This window comes from Bombyx mori, chromosome 7 (assembly GCF_030269925.1).
Source record: "Bombyx mori chromosome 7, ASM3026992v2".
Lineage (NCBI taxonomy): Eukaryota > Metazoa > Arthropoda > Insecta > Lepidoptera > Bombycidae > Bombyx > Bombyx mori.
In genome coordinates, this window is record NC_085113.1 from 7,607,976 (window position 1) to 7,628,953 (window position 20,978).

The 20,978-nt window shown below is 37.2% G+C and overlaps 1 protein-coding gene across 1 annotated transcript in view; it reads right to left on the reverse strand.

Annotated features, from left to right (window-relative positions):
* Positions 1-20,978, reverse strand: part of LOC105842367 (uncharacterized) — a 102,736-nt gene that overhangs the window by 10,946 nt on the left and 70,812 nt on the right. Inside the window, exons 4-6 of the mRNA XM_012694908.4 lie at positions 4,827-5,002; positions 3,112-3,218; positions 923-1,116 (exon numbers count right to left, since the gene is read on the reverse strand). Of these exons, the coding sequence (XP_012550362.2) occupies positions 923-1,116; positions 3,112-3,218; positions 4,827-5,002 (477 nt within the window). The remainder of the gene's footprint in view (positions 1-922; positions 1,117-3,111; positions 3,219-4,826; positions 5,003-20,978) is intronic.

The window sequence follows — 20,978 nt, forward strand, 5'->3', positions numbered from 1 at the left end:
TTTTATTATTTATAAACAAAAGCATTTGTAATAGGGGTTAAAGTATGAAATTGCCGTTCTATATATAGGTACTTCGAATTGACATAGAACCTTCATGGTTTGAGATTTTTGAGTGAAACTTTTTTCAAATGGTACATATGAGGTTCTGCTTTTAAAAATGTGCAACATTCGATTATCGACTTTCAATTGTTTTTTTTATTCAGCTTAGACAAGAAAGATGGATACTTCGAAAGTTCGAGTGATTTTTGAATACGAGTTTCGACGCGGAACTAACGCTGCAGAAACATCTCGAAATATCAACGTTGCGTTCGGAGAGGGGACTGCTAATGAACGCACCGTGAGATTCTAGTTTAAACGCTTTCGTGATGGAAATTTTGATTTGAACGAACCACATCCAAGACCGCCCATACATGTGAATAGCAATAAATTGAAAGAGATTGTGGAAGCCGATCCGAGCCAAACTAACCAGGAATTAGCGACATGGTTTAACTTTACCTCACCAACAATATTGACTCATTTGCTTCAAATCTATAAAATAAAAAAAATATGAAAAATGGGTGCCTCATGATTTCACTGATCTGTGTGTTGAAACTTGTGTTGCCTTGTTGAATCGATACAGAAATAAAGGAATATTGGAACGAATTATCAAATGTGATGAAAAAGTGGATTCTTTACGATAGCCGTAAGCGAAAATGCAATGGCTGACCCCAGGTCAAACGTCGCAAGTGTCCTAAAGCAAAGCTTACCAATAAAAAGTTAATGGTAACTGTTCGGTGTCTTTCTGGCCCCAACGGCCATCCATAATAAAAATAGTATAATTTAGCAATAACATTCCTATAATAGGTATTAGGTATGGGTATTTTAATCAACTTCAAATCAAAGAAAAGAAAGACACCTTTTTTTTTAAATCGCTTACACTTACCCTCTCTGTCGACAACGTGGAACAGTATCTTGCATAAATATTGTAGATATAAGGGTAGGTCGGTAAATCTCTTCATTCTGCTCAGATAGAGCGCCCAGCGTGCCAGCCAGCCCTCTAACGTGGTCCGCCCTGGGATGTTAATCCCACTAGCTTCGGGTCCGCACACTCTTTTGTAGAAAGGCAGGTCGCCCCATCTGAATAAATTAAAAAAGTAAGTGATGTTTGAAGTCATCGTGGCTTAGTTTCAGACGTCCGGCATATGTCATCGCGTTTAGCTATGCGGGAGTTTAAATTGTATTGTTACCAGCAGAAGGCTTGATTCATATGCTACTATGACGCGCTACCCTTTTTTTTTTTTTTTTTGTCAGGAGGACATCGCCGGACTTCCGCCCTTTTCTGGGGATACTGGGTGGGGTATGTCAGAGTCGAACTGACTAAAACCTCCTGTCGCTCAACAACCAACGTCCAAACCTCGCATGAGACAGAACTCATGACAAGGCAAAGGGGGGAAAGTGAAGCGTTTAGTGCGGAGCACATCTCTCCCATCACCCTCCCCCTCGGGACGCCGGACTGGCGGTCGTCGGCGCCACGACCACCAGCCCTCTCGGTCGGCAGACTGTCCGAAGCCCGCCTAGATGGCGCCGGTTAGAGTGGGTGACGCGCTACCCTAGTAAGTTATCAAAATAATATAATAGAACCAGACAAAGAATAGAAAAAACATAATTTTGAACAACAAAAAAAAAAAAAGAGATTGAACGACCGATCTCACGCTTCGGAGATAAGACGTCAGATGAGAGAGTGCAACGGGAGTCGTTTGATAGGCAGGGCCATAAAACATTCTTGGACTCGCGGTTTGCTCCTATTATGTTTCCCTGCGCACCCTCTAGGCGCGGAAACCTCTTAAAAGGTTTGGTTTAAAAAAAGAGTAATACAAGAACAACCTTAGCTTGTCATCCCAGTGGAATAAAAAAACTTAATTATTCTTATTTTAAAATCATCTTAATCTGACACATATGACGTTATTGAGTTCAACGCGGAAATTTTTTATGGAATTGACGTTTCAACGAAAACGTCTCAGATAAAATATGGCCTCGCCCAAATTGGATGTTATATCATGAATCGCCCATATTCTGGGACAGGTTCATAAAGTGGCAGCTGGACGACGCGTTTTATGAAACTCAGGGCTGTCCAATTAAGCGGCGTTCGGGATTTAATGGTTTCAGGAATTTACCAACTAAATTCCAAACAACAACAATTTGATGTTAAGGGAAACAAATTTTCTTTATCGATTATTTAAGATCTCGTAAAGAGCTTTTGTGTATTTTAATTTTAATATCAAAGTGTGGCAGCCCTAATGGAATATTATATTTCATGACGCCACTGCATGAAGGGTCTTTATTATGTCGAGATCAACGCAAGCGTTTTCGACGCATCTCGAATTACTCACATGTGTGTGTCTGTATTTATTATGTTTCATCATCGTTAAAATGCGTAAACTCAATGTCTAATAAATTTGTGTTATAAAAATAGAATTAAAATTTTTTTTTAGTAGCGTTGCGCATTTTAATGAAAAAAAAAGAATTGTGTTCTGACTTTTTTTCCTACCTATGCTGATAGCCTTGTGTCAGCTTCGCCCTAACATGTAGGTGAGCTCACGGGGCTCAAGCCGGAGTGTTGCTAACACTAGCCCTAACAAGAGCAGTGTTTCGCAGAATCTATCACCGGATCGGAAACGCGACCAACTGAGAAGATCCGGCGAGAAACTCAGTGAGCTGTGTCTATGGGCACAATAACTAAGTTCTTCTACGAAGTTAGTACGACACTCAATTGTCGAAGAATAGAACCGTAGTCCTTCGTGACCACGAAAACTACAAAGTATTGAAACCATCTAAAATAATATAATAATAATAAACCGTAAAAACAGTTTTAATTATGTTCTTGTACGAAGTGGACGGTGCTCTTGGAAGCAAATGAAGTAATAATATATTGGCTATAAATCAAATTATGAAGACGACTATGACAAATGGTTTTAGTGGTAGGCAGCAGCTTGGCTCTGCTCCTGGCATTGCTGAAGTCCATGGGCGACGGTAACCACTCACCATCAGGTGGGCCGTATGCTCGTCTGCCTACAAGGGCAATAAAAAAAAAACAATTTGATTTTAGAATATTGAAAGTAAACTAAAACTCACTTCGAAGGCAGAGGGTTGATGAAATGTTCGATAAATTCTCTTTTCACCTCCAGAAGTATGTGGAACTCGGAAGAGTTGTTCGACCAATCTGCGAAATGGGCCAGCTTCTGCAAAGCCACATTTAAATTAATATTATTTTATCTATTGTTTCATGTTTTTCTAGCTATTCTAGTAACGTCTAGAGCTGATATTAGATTCTTCGGGCGAGAATCTATTTAATTTAATTCTATTGGCAGTATGTTTTTTTTTTTTTTTTTTTTTTTTTTTTTATTGCCTTTGTAGGCAGACGGGCATACGGCCCACCTGATGGTGAGTGGTTACCGTCGCCCATGGACTTCAGCAATGCCAGGGGCAGAGCCAAGCCGCTGCCTACAAATTCTTACTGTATATTTCCGAATAATTTGGTTAAATGTAGATGATAACAAACATCTTTTTCTGTCTTACAGTTTCAAGGGTTGAGGACGCCTTTACACAATACAATCGACACTCAGACCTCATGTCTCAACACGATTGACGGTGATCACGTAATGATGTCTATGGACTTTAGTAACCAGTTAACAGCGAGTGGGTCACCGGCTAAACAATAAAAATAATAATGATAACAGTTTCATTTAGCTAACGTTGTACGTAGGAAAGTTAGAAAAAAAGTTTCAGTGTTTAAAACATTCCTCACATCAGGCTCGTATGTAGCTTCAATTGTGATATGTACAAAATGTGAACAGCTTTCGAATTAAGTCAGAGCGAGGGAAAGAGCGTGAATAGGATCCCTTTGTTTAAGTACAGCCCTTTAATTCGAATTGTTAGTTTAATGACGTGCTATTGTAATTCACTCAAATGTGGATATTTTCTTTTAGTGAAGATTTCGAGGGGGAATATTGTTTCGGCTTTATATGAAGCTGTGGTAGAGAGAAGTTTTTATTGGTCTGGTATTAAGCGTCTATCAAAGCTCGAAGATGGAGCACATGATTGATTCACGGTAGTGGGAAGAAAAGTTATCCCTGCAAACTTATAATATATATAATACTCACAACTAAATATGCTACCAGTATTAATATAATATCATTTTGAATTAATGATATGAAAGGCGATTGCATGCAGCAGAGATGCGAATGTTGCGATGGATGTGTGGAGTAACGAGAATGGATAGAATACGGAATGAATATGTTAGAGGAAGTCTGAAAGTGGCACCTGTGACCTGTGACAGAGAAGCTGAGAAGTGCGCGTTTGGGATGGTATGGACATGTGATGAGACGTAATGAAAATGAGGTTGGTAAGAGAGCGTTAACTATGAATGTGGAAGGATATAGAGGAAGAGGTAGACCTAAGAAGTAAGTGATGGATTGCGTGAAAGACGATATGTGTAAGAGGGGAATGAGCGAAGAAATGGTATATGATAGAAGAGTATGGAAGGAGAAAAAATGTTGCGCCGACCCCAGGTGACTGAGAGAAGGGCAGGATAATGATGATTAATTATAATATCATTTTGTTGTGTATAGATTCCACATTTTTAAATATATGCTGGATTTTAGTTAATTACAATAAGTATGTATGTAACAAAAGATAGAAATTAAAAAAAATTATAATAATATTTCTATAATATAATTTGTATTAAATATAGTATTTTCGATATGCGTTATGTACGTACGTAATACTCAAACTACCACAAAATTACAGTGAATATAATATTATTCTATGGAAATTTGATACCTTCATACCTCGAAGAACTGATCGAAGTCCTGATCGCAAATCACGTCATCTCTATCGTGGTCCAGTAGTTCTGTAAAGAAGAGGGTCATTTTGTCTGTCTGTACGTTGCTGAGTGTGGCCAGAGGCTGTTCGTCTTCCAAGTCCAGGCACTCTAGATCTTCGCTGCATCGATTTACCCATGTTGCTGAGAACAATGTTTATAATGAATTCAAAATGGTTTTACGGTTTAATCTTGTGTTTTAAATTAATATCATTATTTCCGACGTTTTCAATACTGCACAGTTTTCGTGGTCACGGACGCGCGTGGGAATCATCGGAAATAAAAATGCGATATTAAACTATAAATGTAGTATTAATTATGTCTAATATTCGGGATTACAGAATTAAGTGCTATAAAGTTTCTACTATTCACACTTGTTAACAAATTCTATAAAATGAGCCATTAAGATGTTTCTTGCTGTCTCTATAATAAGACAGCGTAGCTTTTTAATAACTCCCAACTCATTTTTTTAAAATTAATCAATTATACAATAATCAATCAATACATACTTTATGTTTTTTTCGGCTTCCACAGGCCGTCGACATAATTAAAATTACTTTTACGGTTTAATCACGATTTTTCATTATCATTATATTGTTTCCTTTTCCATATCATTTCCATTATGAGTTTTTGTGACCACGAAAACTGTAAAGTATTCAGATCGTCGGTTATATAATAATAATAAAACGTGAAATTAAACTGTAAAAGTAGTTTTAATTAGTATACGTAAAAAAAAACGTACGATAACTTTAAGAAAATTATAATTGTAAAACTATGTTAACTAATATGCATGGGATAGAATAGAAGTTAGGTAACAAATCAAAAGTAAACAATCGTTAAATTTTTATTGATTAGCGCGTTTACTATGAGTTTTTCATTGTAAAAACAAAGCAAGATAACGTATACATATCTTATACCTTTATACGAGCAATTCTTGTATATTCATATATATATAACCTGAATCTCGGAAACGGCTCCAACGATTTTCATAAAATTTAGTATACAGGGGATTTCGGGGGCGATAAATCGATCTAACTACGGTTTATTTTCAGACAATGTTGTTTTATTCGTGTTTTCAAGAATCAACTCTTCCTGACATCTATTGGCGAATAATAATACTATTTTTCTTGATTGAGGGCAACTAACCGCTTAAAAGACACAACAAGATGGCGTTATAAACGGTCATCATCTAGTGTATATAATGACAAGCAATTTTTGGCTGTAATAATGATTAGAACACATAATAAAGTTTTCACGAGCTATTTACTAGACGAGTTCTAAATAATACAGACTCGGGCGTATCGCAACCGTCCGATTATTTTATTATGAAGCATTGTACTTGAGTACGAACAAAGGCTTCACTAAACTAGAAGGTCTTGCTCCCTAGCTAATGTTGCGGAATTTATACCAACATACCGGATAATTACATTATCCTTCACAAAGAAAACTTTACGTAAATATTAAATTTTCTTTTAACATTTTCCATCTATACTATAATATTATAAAGAGGAAAGATTTGTTTGTTTGTATTGAATAGGCTCCGAAACTACTGAACCGATTTGAAAATCTTTTTCACTATTTGGAAATTACACTATTCCCGAGTGACATAGGCTATTATAATCTTTTTTGAAAAAAATTAGGCATCCTTAGTAAAACTCCAATAATGTAACCCAAGGTGTAAACAAATTACCTAAATTATTATTTACATCGCGTGCCCTGCGAAAACTATTGATGATAGAATAAAATAATGTACTACGACTTTGAAAAACACATTATTATTTACAAAAAGTGTCGTGACAGCATATGTCTAACTATTATAGTTATGCCGCAATAAGTGTTATTTTACTTAAAAAAATAAAACAACGCCGTTGAAATTTTTGTTAAAGACTCGAGCGGAACCGGAGCGGGCCGCTAGTTAACAAATAAGGTCGTGTTCGGTTTGCGATATTTCCTGTAATACTTTTCAGTGTTGTGTGCAGAGAAATGTTTTTCAGAAAACTATTGGATAGTTTATGTAGGAAACGTGCAGCTGTTTGCTCTCGCAACCAATTTCGGAATGCATTCACTGCGCAAATTGTAATGGCGAGGTAAAAGAAGATTGCATTAAGTTGAAGTATAATAAAACCACTTCAGCTACGTAAATATAGTTGAAGAGGAACCCTGTTTATTTCGAAGGTAAGTTTGATCTATATTATTCTTCTTCTTCTATACCGTTCCCTCACTGCTAAGGATCGCGATCACATGTTTATTTTATTTTAATTTTTTTTATTGCTTAGATTGTTGGATGAGCTCACGGCCCACCTAGTGTTAAGTGGTTACCGGAGCCCATAGACAACGTAAATGCCGCCACTCACCTTGAGACATGAGTTCTAAGGTCTCAGTATAGTTACAATGGCTGCCCCGCCCTTCAAGCCGAAACGCATTACTGTTTCACTTCATATGACGTCCCTCCATTGTTTATATAAATAAAACATCGCTGTATGCAAAGACAGGCCTAATAAAATCGACCTAGCGACTATTTACGTAGAAAAACCGAAATATCAATCATAATAATCTCGTAATGATAATTCGAATGTGGGTGTTAAATTATCAGATAAATTTAAATCAATGAGATGTAAGTACTTTCATGATTTTATGATAATAACTTAATTTAATTGTTTATGTTTTGCGTTGCTAATCCATTGTTAATAAAGGTTTGTATGAACATATTTGTAGTCTTAGGGTTTATTTTTCGACAGGACATTCTGAGACGAGATTTATTGTGACTTGTTTTTTAAGCGCCTTAAAAAAGGAGGAGGTAATTGGATTGTAATTTTTTATGAGTGTTACCTCCGAGATTTTTTGTAGGTGAACTGATTCTAATGATTTTGTTATTACAAAGCTGGTGAACTCAAAGAGTATTTTTAAGTTATCCTAAATGATGCATATTTAATTGGCTTTGAATATATGGACGATATTCTCATTTTATTTTGAAGACGTCCATTTTATGTTCAATTAAAATTTTGTTATATTGTCGCTCGATTTGGGCCGATAAGTAAATTGCAATCGCAACCGAGACTAGTGGTACGGTTCGCGCATAGTTTCACGAAGATTCCTGTACATTCCGGCTATGTATGACGTCATATGCGAATAATACGGCTCTTAAAGGTTTCGTGTTGATTATTATTGAAATGGCGGCTAATAGGTTATGCCGCTCCGGTATACGAAATAGGGAGTCTCGAGGGACTTCAGGCTTTTTTTTTATTGCTTAGATGGATGGACCGTAGCTTCTAATGTTGAGGTAGTAGCCAATGGGCCATGTCAATTGCCTATCAATGTTCTATGCGGTCTGTAGCTTAATGGACCGTGGAACCGCCGCCAAATTAAAGAAATATTTTTAAATTAGTTACTGAGAAATTACTTTAAAATCTACATTAGTGTAGAATTTGCCTTGTTACTTAATTTCCGCATTACTTTCTTGTCTAATCTTCCCTACTTTTTTTGATTTATTTAGTATTAGCAAAGTTACGAAATTAAGCAAGTCCGTTGAAATTTCTGAATTCTAAAAAATTAGAATCAGTCAGAACAGACGAACAAAACTCTCCCCGGAAAGAATTACTCGAGGATTTGAAAACAGATATCCTACATTATTATTTGTATCAAGGATTTCTTTTAAACTCGATACTCGCAGTAACGTACCCTTAAACGAGTATAGGATGGGTATCGCTTCGACCAAGCTGAAGTTACGGCAGCGCACTGCGACACTCATTACGTGAGCGAAGACAGGATGTGAAAAAAATAATTAAATCAGTGTTCATTTGAAAATAACCAACAAAAAATTGTCTGCGATGTAGTTGTTGTTTTAATAATTTAAAAAAAATATTTTGTGGAAAGAGTAATAATAGAAAAAAAGATTATTCTTGATATGTTTTATTCTTCTGTAAGTATCTACTATGTTTTTGTTAGTAATCCATTTTATAAGCTCATATCAACACAATGCTAATTTTAAACAAATAATAGTTTAAAAAAACGAACAAAATCCGCTTTTATAGAAAATCCAACTAAAGAATAGATGATAAATTTTAATAAATTTGGACTAGAAATAGTGTAAGAAAAAATGATTTTATTGTAAAAAAATATGTTATTTTTAAACTATTATTTATTTTTCATTGTTTAGTTGAATTTCAATTTATTCATATATTTTTTTTCAATATTTTTTTAAATATTGTATTGTCATCGGTCCTTAATAAGTATACCAAATTTCGAATTAATCTGACGTCAAAATCATGTTCAAAGATTCCGTTACATACTAACATATATACGTGTGAACCTAATAAAAGCGTATTAATAAAATGGACTTTAAAAATGATTTTCTTCAAATTTATGAAATATAGAAAGTATTAAATTCAATATTTGTGATATCTTCTTCGGTGTTCGCGACCCGTAGACATTATTAAAAATATTTTACGGTTTAATTTTGCATTAGAAATTTTCTTTTTTATTATTTCTGTATATTTTTTTCGACAGTTTTCATGTGCTCGGACGACTAGGGTGTTGTTATTTGTTGACATTCATACACTATATGAGGTGGGGGAGGAAAGTCCTCGAATGGAGGCCACGGATGGGTACCAGGAGCGTGGGGCGTCCTCCAACCAGGGGGACTGACGACTTAGTGCACATGGCGGGAAGTCGTTGGATGCGGAAGGCGGAGGACCGCATTATGTGGGAGGCATTGGGGAAGGCCTATGTCCAGCAGTGGGCAGATAAAGGATACACTATATTTTTCTCTAAATTTATGAACATTTTCATTTCTATGTTGAACGAAGAAAGAAATAGTATTATTTTGAGAGCCAGCGATTTATTCGGCTTAGGTGTTCATCTTCACAATGCGAAGGTCCCAGGTGTAAAATGCCAACCAACTTCGGTATTAAAGTTAGGATAATTTTTTATTTCAATGGCCTCGTGCTTCGCTCGTGAAATTAACTTATTTTCTTTGCCGAGTATTTGGATTTTGTTAAATCTTATAATATTTTTATTATCGTAAAGCTTAATGTTTTATGAACCTAAAAAACTGTGTTTGTATTCGAACTGTTGACATAAAAAGCTATTTTTGTAGGTTATCCTCGCGTTTATCATTTTCAATTTACCATTTACATAATTATAAAGCATCCGAAACGACTCAACGAGTTCTAATTGTCGTGTTTATTTATTTATTGAACACGAAATAAAAAATAAAAAAATCGTCACTCACTGGCACTCCAATTATAGGCAACTTCACACATATTTGTTGTGTTGCAGTTTCAGAACTTATTATTCGAATAAAAGTATAAAGGCGCTCTCAGTTTATATACGAGTAGTATACACGAGGAATGTTTACCGAAATAAATTTTGTTATTCAATAGTAAGGCCATAATTGATTGTGATATCATAACAAGTGACGTTTTGACACGCCCACATTGGCAAATATTTGCGGTTTTACAGACTATCACGGATTGTGTCACAATCGAAGTCCGATGCTAACGAGATATGATTAGAGTTGTGAGGATCTAATTTTATTTGTTACTACGTTGTTGAGTTCGATGAATACATTAGGTTTTTATAGTATTAAAATTGACTTAAATTTTTATTTTTATTTTTTATTGCTTAGATGGATGGACGAGCTCACAGCCCACCTGGTGTTAAGTGGTTACTGGAGCTCATAGACATCTACAACGTAAATGCGCCACCCACCTTGAGATATGAGTTCTAAGGTCTCAGTATAGTTACAACGGCTACCCCACCCTTCGAACCGAAACGCATTACTGCTTCATGGCGGAAGTAGGCGGGGTGGTGGTACCTACCCGTGCGGACTCCCAAGAGGTCCTACCACCAGTGATTACGCAAATTATACTTTGTAGTCCTTTTTTGCTTTTTATTGCCCGTGTAGGTAGATGAGTATACGGGCTACCTGATGGTGAGCGGTTAGCGTCGCTCATGGCCGTCAGCAATGCCAGGGCAAAGTGAAGCCTCTGCCTACCGCTACACACCATGAAATCGCATCAGTTCTCGTGTTTTAAGTTTAAAGTTATCTTCATAATCATCAATACTGAATAAATACAGAGTGATATTCATAAATGGCAAGCAAATATTTATGAATTACGCTTTTTAGAAAATAATGTTATTAAGACGTGTTCAGCTTTGAATCTTCTTTTTCTTTTTCTTGCCCTATTTGAAGCCTACGTAGCCGTAATCATGTTGTGTTTTCTGTGGAAAATATATTTAATAGGCAGATCGTAGGCTCGCATAGAATAGCGTCTCCCACCCCTTCCTGTGATTGAAAAAGCGATTAAGGGAGTAGCAGGAGAATGAGCAGTAGCGTTATATGTATATACCGTTATATGTATATGTATATACCACTGTATGGTGATCCCCAACCTGCAAACCGAAACGCATGATTGCAGAAATAGGTGGGCGCCTCATAAACTTCTTCAAACGAGGCTTCTTACGGTACTTTACGGTAGCCAGCAGGTTGGTTCTGCCCCCGGTATTGCTGACGACCATGGGCGACGGTAACCACTCACCAACAGGTGGGCCGTATGCTCATCTGCCTACAAGGGCTATAAAAAAAAACCTACTCGTGCGGACTCACAAGAGGTCCTACCACCAGTAAAAAACTGCCAAATATCATCCGTTTTATAATAGCTAGCGCTACAAATTTGTTATTATTGTGTTGCAGGTGTACTCTGGTTAAAAAGCGCCTTAAAGCACTCTGAGTGTATTTTGTTTGGGGAAAGTCAATTTATTAAGCGAACTTTTTATTCAGCCTGCATTTACCATCACTATGATTGGTCCCGGGAAGCGGACGTCCGTGTTTTTCATTTTGTTGAGAGTTTTCTGTAAATTTTATCCGGCAAACGTTACTCTTCTATATTGAATTGTTGATTGATTGATTCTGTTACTGATTAATTTTAGTAAATAGTTGAGTTATTGTTACTCACAGTAGAACTGTGTTAGTAATGATTTTGCTACTGCTTCCATAAGCAGTCTTATTAGCATAGCTAACTATAAAATGATAGATGAGTACAATTAGCGTATTTGTGTTATTTTCTTTATAAATAAAGAAAACTGCACTATGTTTATTGTAAGTATATGAAGATTAAATGTTCATACGCCCGAAGCCAACGTGGTTTAAAAAGATAAGACACCCGGTGTATTTGTATCAAGCTACGCGATTAAACCGGTGTTCAAATTCCGGAGTTTGATAACGATTTTGCTGTCGAAGCTAGGAAATCGTGAAAATAAATAATAGTTTAAAAAAACTAACAAAATACGCTTTTATAGAAAATCCAACTAAAAAATAAAAAAGCGTGGGGAGCTTTTCAGGATATTATCAAAATACCCCTTCTACTCATATCTGTTCATAAAATATTTATAGCTATTGATACCATGCACCCTACGCTTTTTTACAATAAAATCATTTTTTCTTACACTATTTTTAATTCAAATTTATAAATTATTTCTTTATTTTTTAGTTGGATATTTTTTAAAAGCGTATTTTGTTAGTTTTCTTAAACTATTATTATTTTTTTTATTTTTTAGTAGAATTTCAATTTTTTCAATATTTTTTTTATATATTGAATTGTCATCGGCCCTTAATAAGTATACCAAATTTATCGAGTTAATCGGACGTTTTGAAGGGGTCAAAATGATTTTCAAAGATTTCGTTACAAACATACACACGTCTAAGCTAATAAAAGCGTATTAAAAAATACAACTTACTTAGAAATTAATGGGTGATATGTATGTCGTCTAACTAACTCTGCCATTGCCGGTCCCAAGCCCGGAGAGGAGGGTTGAGTAGAGCTGGACATTCCTACCGTAAAACGTCAACGCCGAGCACTGGGCGGCGGGAAATAACCCAGCCCCCGGATACAACCAGAGACCCGGAGCGGGACCAGTTTGCCGTGAAGGACTAAATCCCTTCGAAATACTGATGTGGAAGGACGTGGGAACCCACCACAATTACATCCCAAGAGAGTCATGGACAGAGAAACATTTAAACTGTTTCAAGGCCATGACCACGACCCTCAGTAATGAGGAAACCGACGCAAGGAGATGTATGTCGTATGAAGCCCGCACGGATCATCGTGCGTGAACCTCAACGTTGGTGAGTCATTCATGTGTGCGTGTCGATGGGATTCGGTAACCACTTGGATGGTGCGCTAGATATTAAAGAGGTTGTCTATTTTAATGTTTTCGTCACAAATGTATTAGTCACTTGATTTAAACAGCACAGTATTAGGTTTTTAATTTTCAATTACCACAAAAATTGAATTCGAAACATAGTAAATTATAACTAGAAATTAATAAAGGAAATGCCAAGTTAAGTCGAAGATTTCGAAGTGCAGCCTAACCTATACACATAATCCGTTGTGTTTCTCGCCGTTCCTTCTCAGTGGGACGCGATTCCGATCCGGTGGTAGGTACAGCGAACAGTTCATTGTTACCAGTTTCTTTCAAGCTGACAATTAAACTGTTTGTAGCTGGATTAGCCTCTGGAGGCTACCAAAAAATAGGTAGAGAAAAAAAAAACGAAGTCAAAGACAATATTTTGAATCCTGTTTTAATTTTGTTGAACGTCAGAACGTCAACAAATCGGGACATTTCTAAAGATCCTTCGTGGACACAAAGTTTGATTAATATTTCATGGACGGAGTACAAACAAATGAAATATTGTCCAAGCCTCGATATCTCTTTAAGTCGACGGAAAATAAAAAGAATAAAACATTCGAAATTTGCTCCAGGTTTCGACGTGGGCCCAATGTTATCTTTGTATTTCAAATGAAAACTCTATAGAGTTGTTATCACTTCAATTACAAGCGTAAAGATAAGACATGCAAAAACTGGCTTCATAAATTATGATCGCCTTTAAAACGTGGAAGGCTTTTTGCGTAAATACGAAGAGCTCTATTCACATAGAAAGTGAGGCAGCATTCGTAAAATTCTATGAATGGTTTATTCAAACATAGTAACGTAGGAAATAAATTTACAAGCGTATCTCGTTAGGATTCACTGAAAAGGGATCTCTGCAGATCCATTTTCCGGTCGCGTTCGTTCTCGGTTGATAGATGGAGATTACTTTTTGGTTCTGACACTTTTCGCACGTTTTTTCGTGTGTTTGTTCGCTTTCTTCTGTTGGACGACGCCTTGCGACTCCACGCTTCGCAACAACATGCTCTTGAAGTTGTAAAATCCCTCCTTCTTCACGTTACTCTGTCTCGTTCTTGAAATTTGATTTGACGCTGTATCACCAGTGACCACGGTGTTTTGCGTCAACGATTCTTTTAATTTGGCTTTAATGCTTTCGTTTAGATTGGAAGCAGTTTTTTCACGCTTCTTACATTCTTTATTCATGGCTGCTAATATTTTTTTTTCTACTGATTTCATTTAAACAGCTCCGAGAAACCAACGAGATTCAAATTCAAAAATTTTACTTGTCAATGTCAATCTTTGAAGCCCAGATTTGTTTTTGCCATCTGGTTGTCTATAATCAGTAGTGACTATAGAGTTTAGTCACCTTTGTAATAATTTTAATTGATTTCTAGATTCTCTACAAAAAAAATATTATTGCTTATATGGTTGGACGAGTTCACAGTCCACCTGGTAAGCGTAATCATTGCTTAGCCGATTCAGAAATTTCTTCTTTTTTGCGAGTTGTATACATAATTAAAACTAGTTTTACGACTGTTTCTCGCACGAAGAAAGAGACTCGTATCAAAATCTTAAAAATAGTTTAAATTATATAATTGATTTCAACGCAGAGCCTAAATCGCGGAGGCTGTGAACTTTAAATTTTGACAATTGTCTTTAGTGTCGTAAGCAATTCCACTCCGAAGGAATGAATAAATTGTATGACAGACCATCATTTTCAAAGAAGTAAAAAAAAACATTTTTAATAAATGTACACGTATACCGTCGTTTATTTCATTTTTGAAGTTATTTTGGTGAATTTTGGGTTGAAAGTTATACGGGAATTACATATTTTCTTCGTTTTTTTTTTCTTTCTATACCTTCTTAAACTTTTCGTCTTAATGCGATTAAACTTGGTGCAGTTGCTGTTGGCGATATTGGAAAGGTTTCGTTCACAACATCATCAACGTATAATATTATCGCACGCGAGTATTTCTAAGAAAACTATATATTAACACAAAATTAGCGGTAGTCACGACGGCGCGTGACCAGGCTCCACTATTACGTTGTATTCGCTCGAAACTTGAAATTAAATTTATCTCAAGAGGTCAGCAGACTCAGTATAGGTATGGTTAGTAGGGCGTCTATATACCAAACTTCGAAAACGACAAACTTTGAACTCATTTTTGAAAATTCAATACACGTACTGAGGAAACACAATGTTACTGAGAAATTTCGCCCGGTAAATGAAGTAAGCAATCGATGAAAGAAAACTGGGTTTATTTTGTGCGTGTTCACGGTACGAAATAGCAATTACGAGTTTGTGTATTATTATGTGAATGTACATTGTTGGTATTAAAGAGGTTAAGTTTTTTTTTTGTATTCGCCATACCTCTTTACAGCCTAGGGTAAATCGTTAAGAGCCCATAGACATCACGACGTGAACGCTGACACCTAGCTTGAGACATGAGGTCGATTGTATTGTACAGCGCATTATTGCTTTGCGGTCAGAAATAGGCAGGTTGACGATATATACTCGAGCGGTCTGACAAAATGTTCTAGTACCCAGTATATGTCGGTGTTTTAATACTCAACAGTGGTGTAAATCCTTAGGTGAATCCTTGAGTCGAGTTTTAAGACGGGATTGACGGGAAATTATTAAAACGTTTTCGCATTCGTGCCCTCTGATCTGAAGGGTAGAATAGCCCTATTCTATCAGCCCACAGACATCCAGTGCTGGACATGGGCTTCCCCAAGCCTCGCCCCACAGATGGGTTCTGCGCTACCTGCATCTAGCGGATCCCTTCTGCAATACTAATTATTGTTATTTCCACCTCATTCTCCAGGCCTGTAATCAAGCTTCGGTAACCGCTTCATACTAAATGGGCTGCGATGATTGTGCAAGTATAGCAATAAATTTAATTTAATTGAGCGTCTGCGCGTCTTGACTGAGTTTCTCGCCGGATCTTCTCAGTGGGTCGCGTTTCCGATCCGGTGGTAGATTCTACGAAGCACTGCTCTTGCTAGGGTCAGTGTTAGCAATACTCCGGTTTGAGCCCCGTGAGCTCACCTACACACGTTAGGGTGCAGCTGAAATAGCCCCTCAAGACTATTAGCACAGGCAGGAAAAAAAATTAAAAAATGGTAGCATGCGGTTGAACCGGCAGAAACAGTTTGTATTTCGATTACAGAGACTCTAATTCTAATTCTTTTAAGACTTCAATATGGTATTCGGTATTCACGTTTCGATGTCCACGTTTTCCGTTAGCTTCTTAAGCATCAACTAAACAAGAGCTTATTGACGGCATATGCCTTGTGAACCCGCAGGCATAGGTACCATTTGGTGCTTATTTGTGCCGCTAAGCAGTAATAGGTTACGGTTTGAAGAGTGGGACAGAAGTTGTACTAAAAAACTGAGGCTTAGATGTCATGTCTCAAGTCTCAAGGTGGATGGAGGTGTTTACATTGTTGATGTATATGCGCTCTAGTAACCAGCTAAATCCAGGTGGACCATGAGCTTGTTCACTCATTTGGGCGAATAATGGGAATAATCTATACTAATATATAAATCTACAGTGGTTTTAACGGATGTTCCGTTATAACTACTGAACCATGCATACGATTGGTTTGAAACTTGGTATCCATGTAGAAAATACATGTACTTAATGGATAGGCTCATATGAATATTATGAGTGTTGGACTCTCTACACCGGTTGCGGGGTTGTTAATGATGAGAATCTTTGTGGGGGTGAGAAATAATAATGTTAAATTTAAATGCCCAGCGAACTGAACGGGTACTACAGCTACATAACTATAATTGGGACTAGCTCTTTTTACCTTAGCCTCTCGACGGCTAATTTGAATTTATCGAAAATCATATTTCCTCCAACATGAAAATCGATTTGTCGTATAGTGACGCAGCACTTGTCTTGATTGGCCTCGTTAAATTATGTAGCGAGCAGCGAGCGTCCGATGTAACTGACGGTAATTACCAGCTCGGATGTTTCGCGAATAACTTGTTCGCGTGAACTTTGCTAATGTTCGAATTCGAACGTGGAAAAACGTTTATTGCGCGTTTTTTGTTGTTGTTGTGGGTCAAATAATAATAATAATAAGCCTTTTATTTCATGCAAATAATAGGTTACATACACATTTCAAGTATGAAGAAGAAATTATAAAGAAGAAAAGAAAAAAAGAAAAAGAAGAAGAAAAACAATAAAGGTGTTTTTTTCCTACCTAGCTGAGAATCTTGAGAGGCTATTTCAGCGTAACCTTAACTAGTAGGTGAGCTCACGGGGCTCAAACCTGACGACGTTGCTAAAACGAACCCTAGCAAGAGCCGTGCTTCGCAGAATCTACCACCGGATCGGAAACGCGACCCACTGAGAAGATCCGGCGAGAAACTCAGCGGGCTGTGTCTGAGGTTTAATTTACTCTTCGAGCCCTTCGTCGCAAGCGACGGTTTCGACGAGAACGATGGCCGGTACTTGAGGTACCTAAAAGCACCGTTAGTGGATCGGGAGGATCCGAAATTACGTGTATGGGGCGACGTCGACTGCTTTCCAATCTGTCCGCAGGATCGGGAATGTAGTTACTGGCGGCCACGATGAGAGGATTCTCGTGTCGTGCCGCTTTATCGAAGTGGCGCATCGACGCCGACTGGAGATACTCAATAATGGACTCTAAGTCCAGGTCGTCATGGAGGTCGAAGTTCCTGACGAACCACGGGGCTCCGATGGCTATCCTGCAAAAACGGGATTGAATGACTTGGAATGATTTTAAGTTAATGCGGGCCACGTGAGCGAGCACTACACTTGCATAGGTCATGACGGGGCGTATGCAAGCTTTGTAGAGTGTCACCTTATTTCTAAGGGTTTACTTCGCTTGCATATCATCGGGTAGAGTCATAGTGATGCTATTAACACTTATTTACCCCTTTTTCCTTCCTCCCCTTATCCCTCTTTCCTCCTACCCCTTCGTTTTAACGAATAATAAATGTAGATAGTGCTTTTAAAAAGTTTATAATGTGTAAATATAAAAGTTTGTTTATATGAACCCTCCTCAAGTGATGGTGAAGGTCTCCTCTAAAGACTACCATGTGTCTTTATCTTGGGCTATTTGCGGCCAAAAGTGAGTCAAAATTGATGCTTTATTCCCGTTGAATTAGGTCGAATCTTGCTTTGTAATTGTTTGGTGAAAAATTTCGACTCTGTATCGACAAACGGCTATACGTAATAAAACGTTAAAATCGATTAAAAAAAATTAAGAACAAACACAATTAAATTGCCTTTATCACTGAGGCCATGGAAGTAGATAAGATACCACACTATTCTAATTATTTCAGTCATAAAGTAAATCGGAACGCACGACGTTTCGCTTTGAAGAGTGGGACAGTTGTAAAATACTACGAGATCTGTTTTCAAATCCTCGAGTAATTCTTTCCGGGAAGAGCTTTGTTCATCTGTTCTGACTGATTCGTATTTTTAGAATTCAGAAATTTCAACGGACTTGCTTAATTTCGTAACTTTGCTAATACTAAATAAATCCAAAAAAGTAGGGAAGATTAGGCAAGAAAGTAATGCGGAAATTAAATAACAAGGCAAATTCTACACTAATGTAGATTTTAAAGTAATTTCTCAGTAACTAATTTAAAAATATTTCTTTAATTTGGCGGCGGTTCCACGGTCCATTAAGCTACAGACCGCCTATTTAGTACATTTAAGATTTAAGCATTTTAATCTATTGTTTAGAATGTTGATTTGCGTTTCACGTAATGGTGTACATATGTATATGGTCTTTGATTACTATTCAATATCAATTGGGCGTGACCTGGTTTACTCTTCAAGGAGTGTACAAAAATGAACTCACCTACTTCAACTTAGTAATCATAATACCAGTTTCAGTGGTAGATCAGTTGAAATGATTTCTACCACTACTAGAAACAAACGTCTCCTACTTAATATATTTAGTACCTAATGCTGTTACACCATCAATTATTTACTTTATACCTACAACAATATAAGCGTTGTAAGCCCGAGAGGATAGGTACCTCACGTCCTTACGGATCCATCAGATCCAATAACCTTTGCATTAGGCACCTTCAGCTCTAACACTAGGAGCAAGCTTAGGGATCCCGGTACTGTACTCGTCGAACTCGACAAAGAGTTCGACGTGCAACCTAACCCATGAATTAGCTCGCTGAGTTTCTCGCCGGATCTTCTCAGCGGGTCGCGATTCCGATCCACTAGTAGATTCATTAGTAGATTCAGTAGATTCATTCGCGAAGCAGCTGTTCTTGAGTTGTTAGGTCTCCTTCGGAGGCGCTCGGGCAGCTGTTAGCAAATCCCACTCCACCTGGCTGAGCCTTTGCTCGCCCACCTGTTCTGGTGAAACTGGAAAGGCCTCCGGGCCACCAGTAATCCTTCAATCATAAAAAAGGATAGGTACTGCTGTTCTGTCTATTTTTGCCGCGACGCATTTTCACCTGCCGGGTTGAAGGGTGGGGGCGGCTATGGTATTGTATTATAGAATGGAGAATTTGTACTGATGTCTCTAAGTAACTGGATGTACCTATTCAAATCGTGTGCCTATTGAGTTCGTTCTCCTACTTAAGCAATAAACTAGACAATGACCGAGCTTTGCTCGTTTTTTTTTTTTGATAACGCCATCTTGTTGTGTCTTTAAAGCGGTTAGTTGCCCTCAATTAAGAAAAATAGTATTATTATTCGCCAATAGATGTCGGGAAGAGTTGATTATTGAAAAAACGAATAAAACAACATTTTCTGAAAATAAATCGTAGCTAGATCGATTTATCGCCCCCGAAATCCCCTGTATACTAAATTTTATGAAAATCGTTGAAGCCGTTTCCGAGATTCAGATTATATATATATTAATATATATACAAGAATTGCTCGTTTAAAGGTATAAGATAAATGCTCAATTATTAGTGACAGTTACAAATTTTGCTGAATGTACCTTGCTATGTTTAGGAAGACATTGTATAATATGTGTTTACTAATTCGTTCCAGAAAGTTCTCATTGAATCCAAGCTATTACATTTCCAATATAGAAATCTACCGTTTCTGAGCGGTTGACTTCCGACCTCAAGTGCGTATCTTTATTGTACTGTTGAATAATGTAACAGAATCCGATGGACCGTAAATACTAATCAACACTGAGAAAATGGCGCAGGTGTGAAATGTGAATGTTTATGGGACGTATATTCGTGATGACGGACCCGTTATGAGATGTACGAGAGAAATTACGGTTTATGTTAGAATTGTTGGGGTGTTGTTTCTTATATATATTTTTTTTTTATTGCTTAGATGAGTGGACGAGCTCACAGCCTACCTGGTGTTAAGTGGTTACTGGAGCCCATAGACATCTACGACGTAAATGTGCCACCCACAACTAGGTATAAGTTCTAAGGTTTCAGTATAGTTACAACGGCTGTCCCACCCTTCAAACCGAAATGCATTACTGCTTCACGGCAGAAATAGGCAGGGTGGTGGTACCTAGCCGCGCGGACTCACAAGACGTCCTACCACCAGTAATTATGTGTTGTTGTGTTCAGTGATGGTATTGGTACAAGCCAACGAATTTTTATTCCTTAACTCGATAATAATATAAGTTTTGGGAGCGCATACGGATAAGTATCACCGCTCTGTTTAATTTCTGGGTCAAGCAGTAACGCGGTCCAGCTTGAAGGATGGGACTGGCGTTTTACAATCCTCAATATCCTCAATCCTCAATATATCTCATATCTCATGTTGGGTTAATAAGTGATATTGATGTATGAAGTAGGCCGTGTATTCGCAGTAATGGAAAGCAAATGTTCTTTTTCGTACGAAATTGAGGTACAAGTCATTCACTTATGCATTATTGTTTAGAGAAGAATTAAACTGCATAACATTTTATATTCCAAATTTATATCTATAAAAATGAATTGCTGTTCGTTAGTCTCGCTAAAACT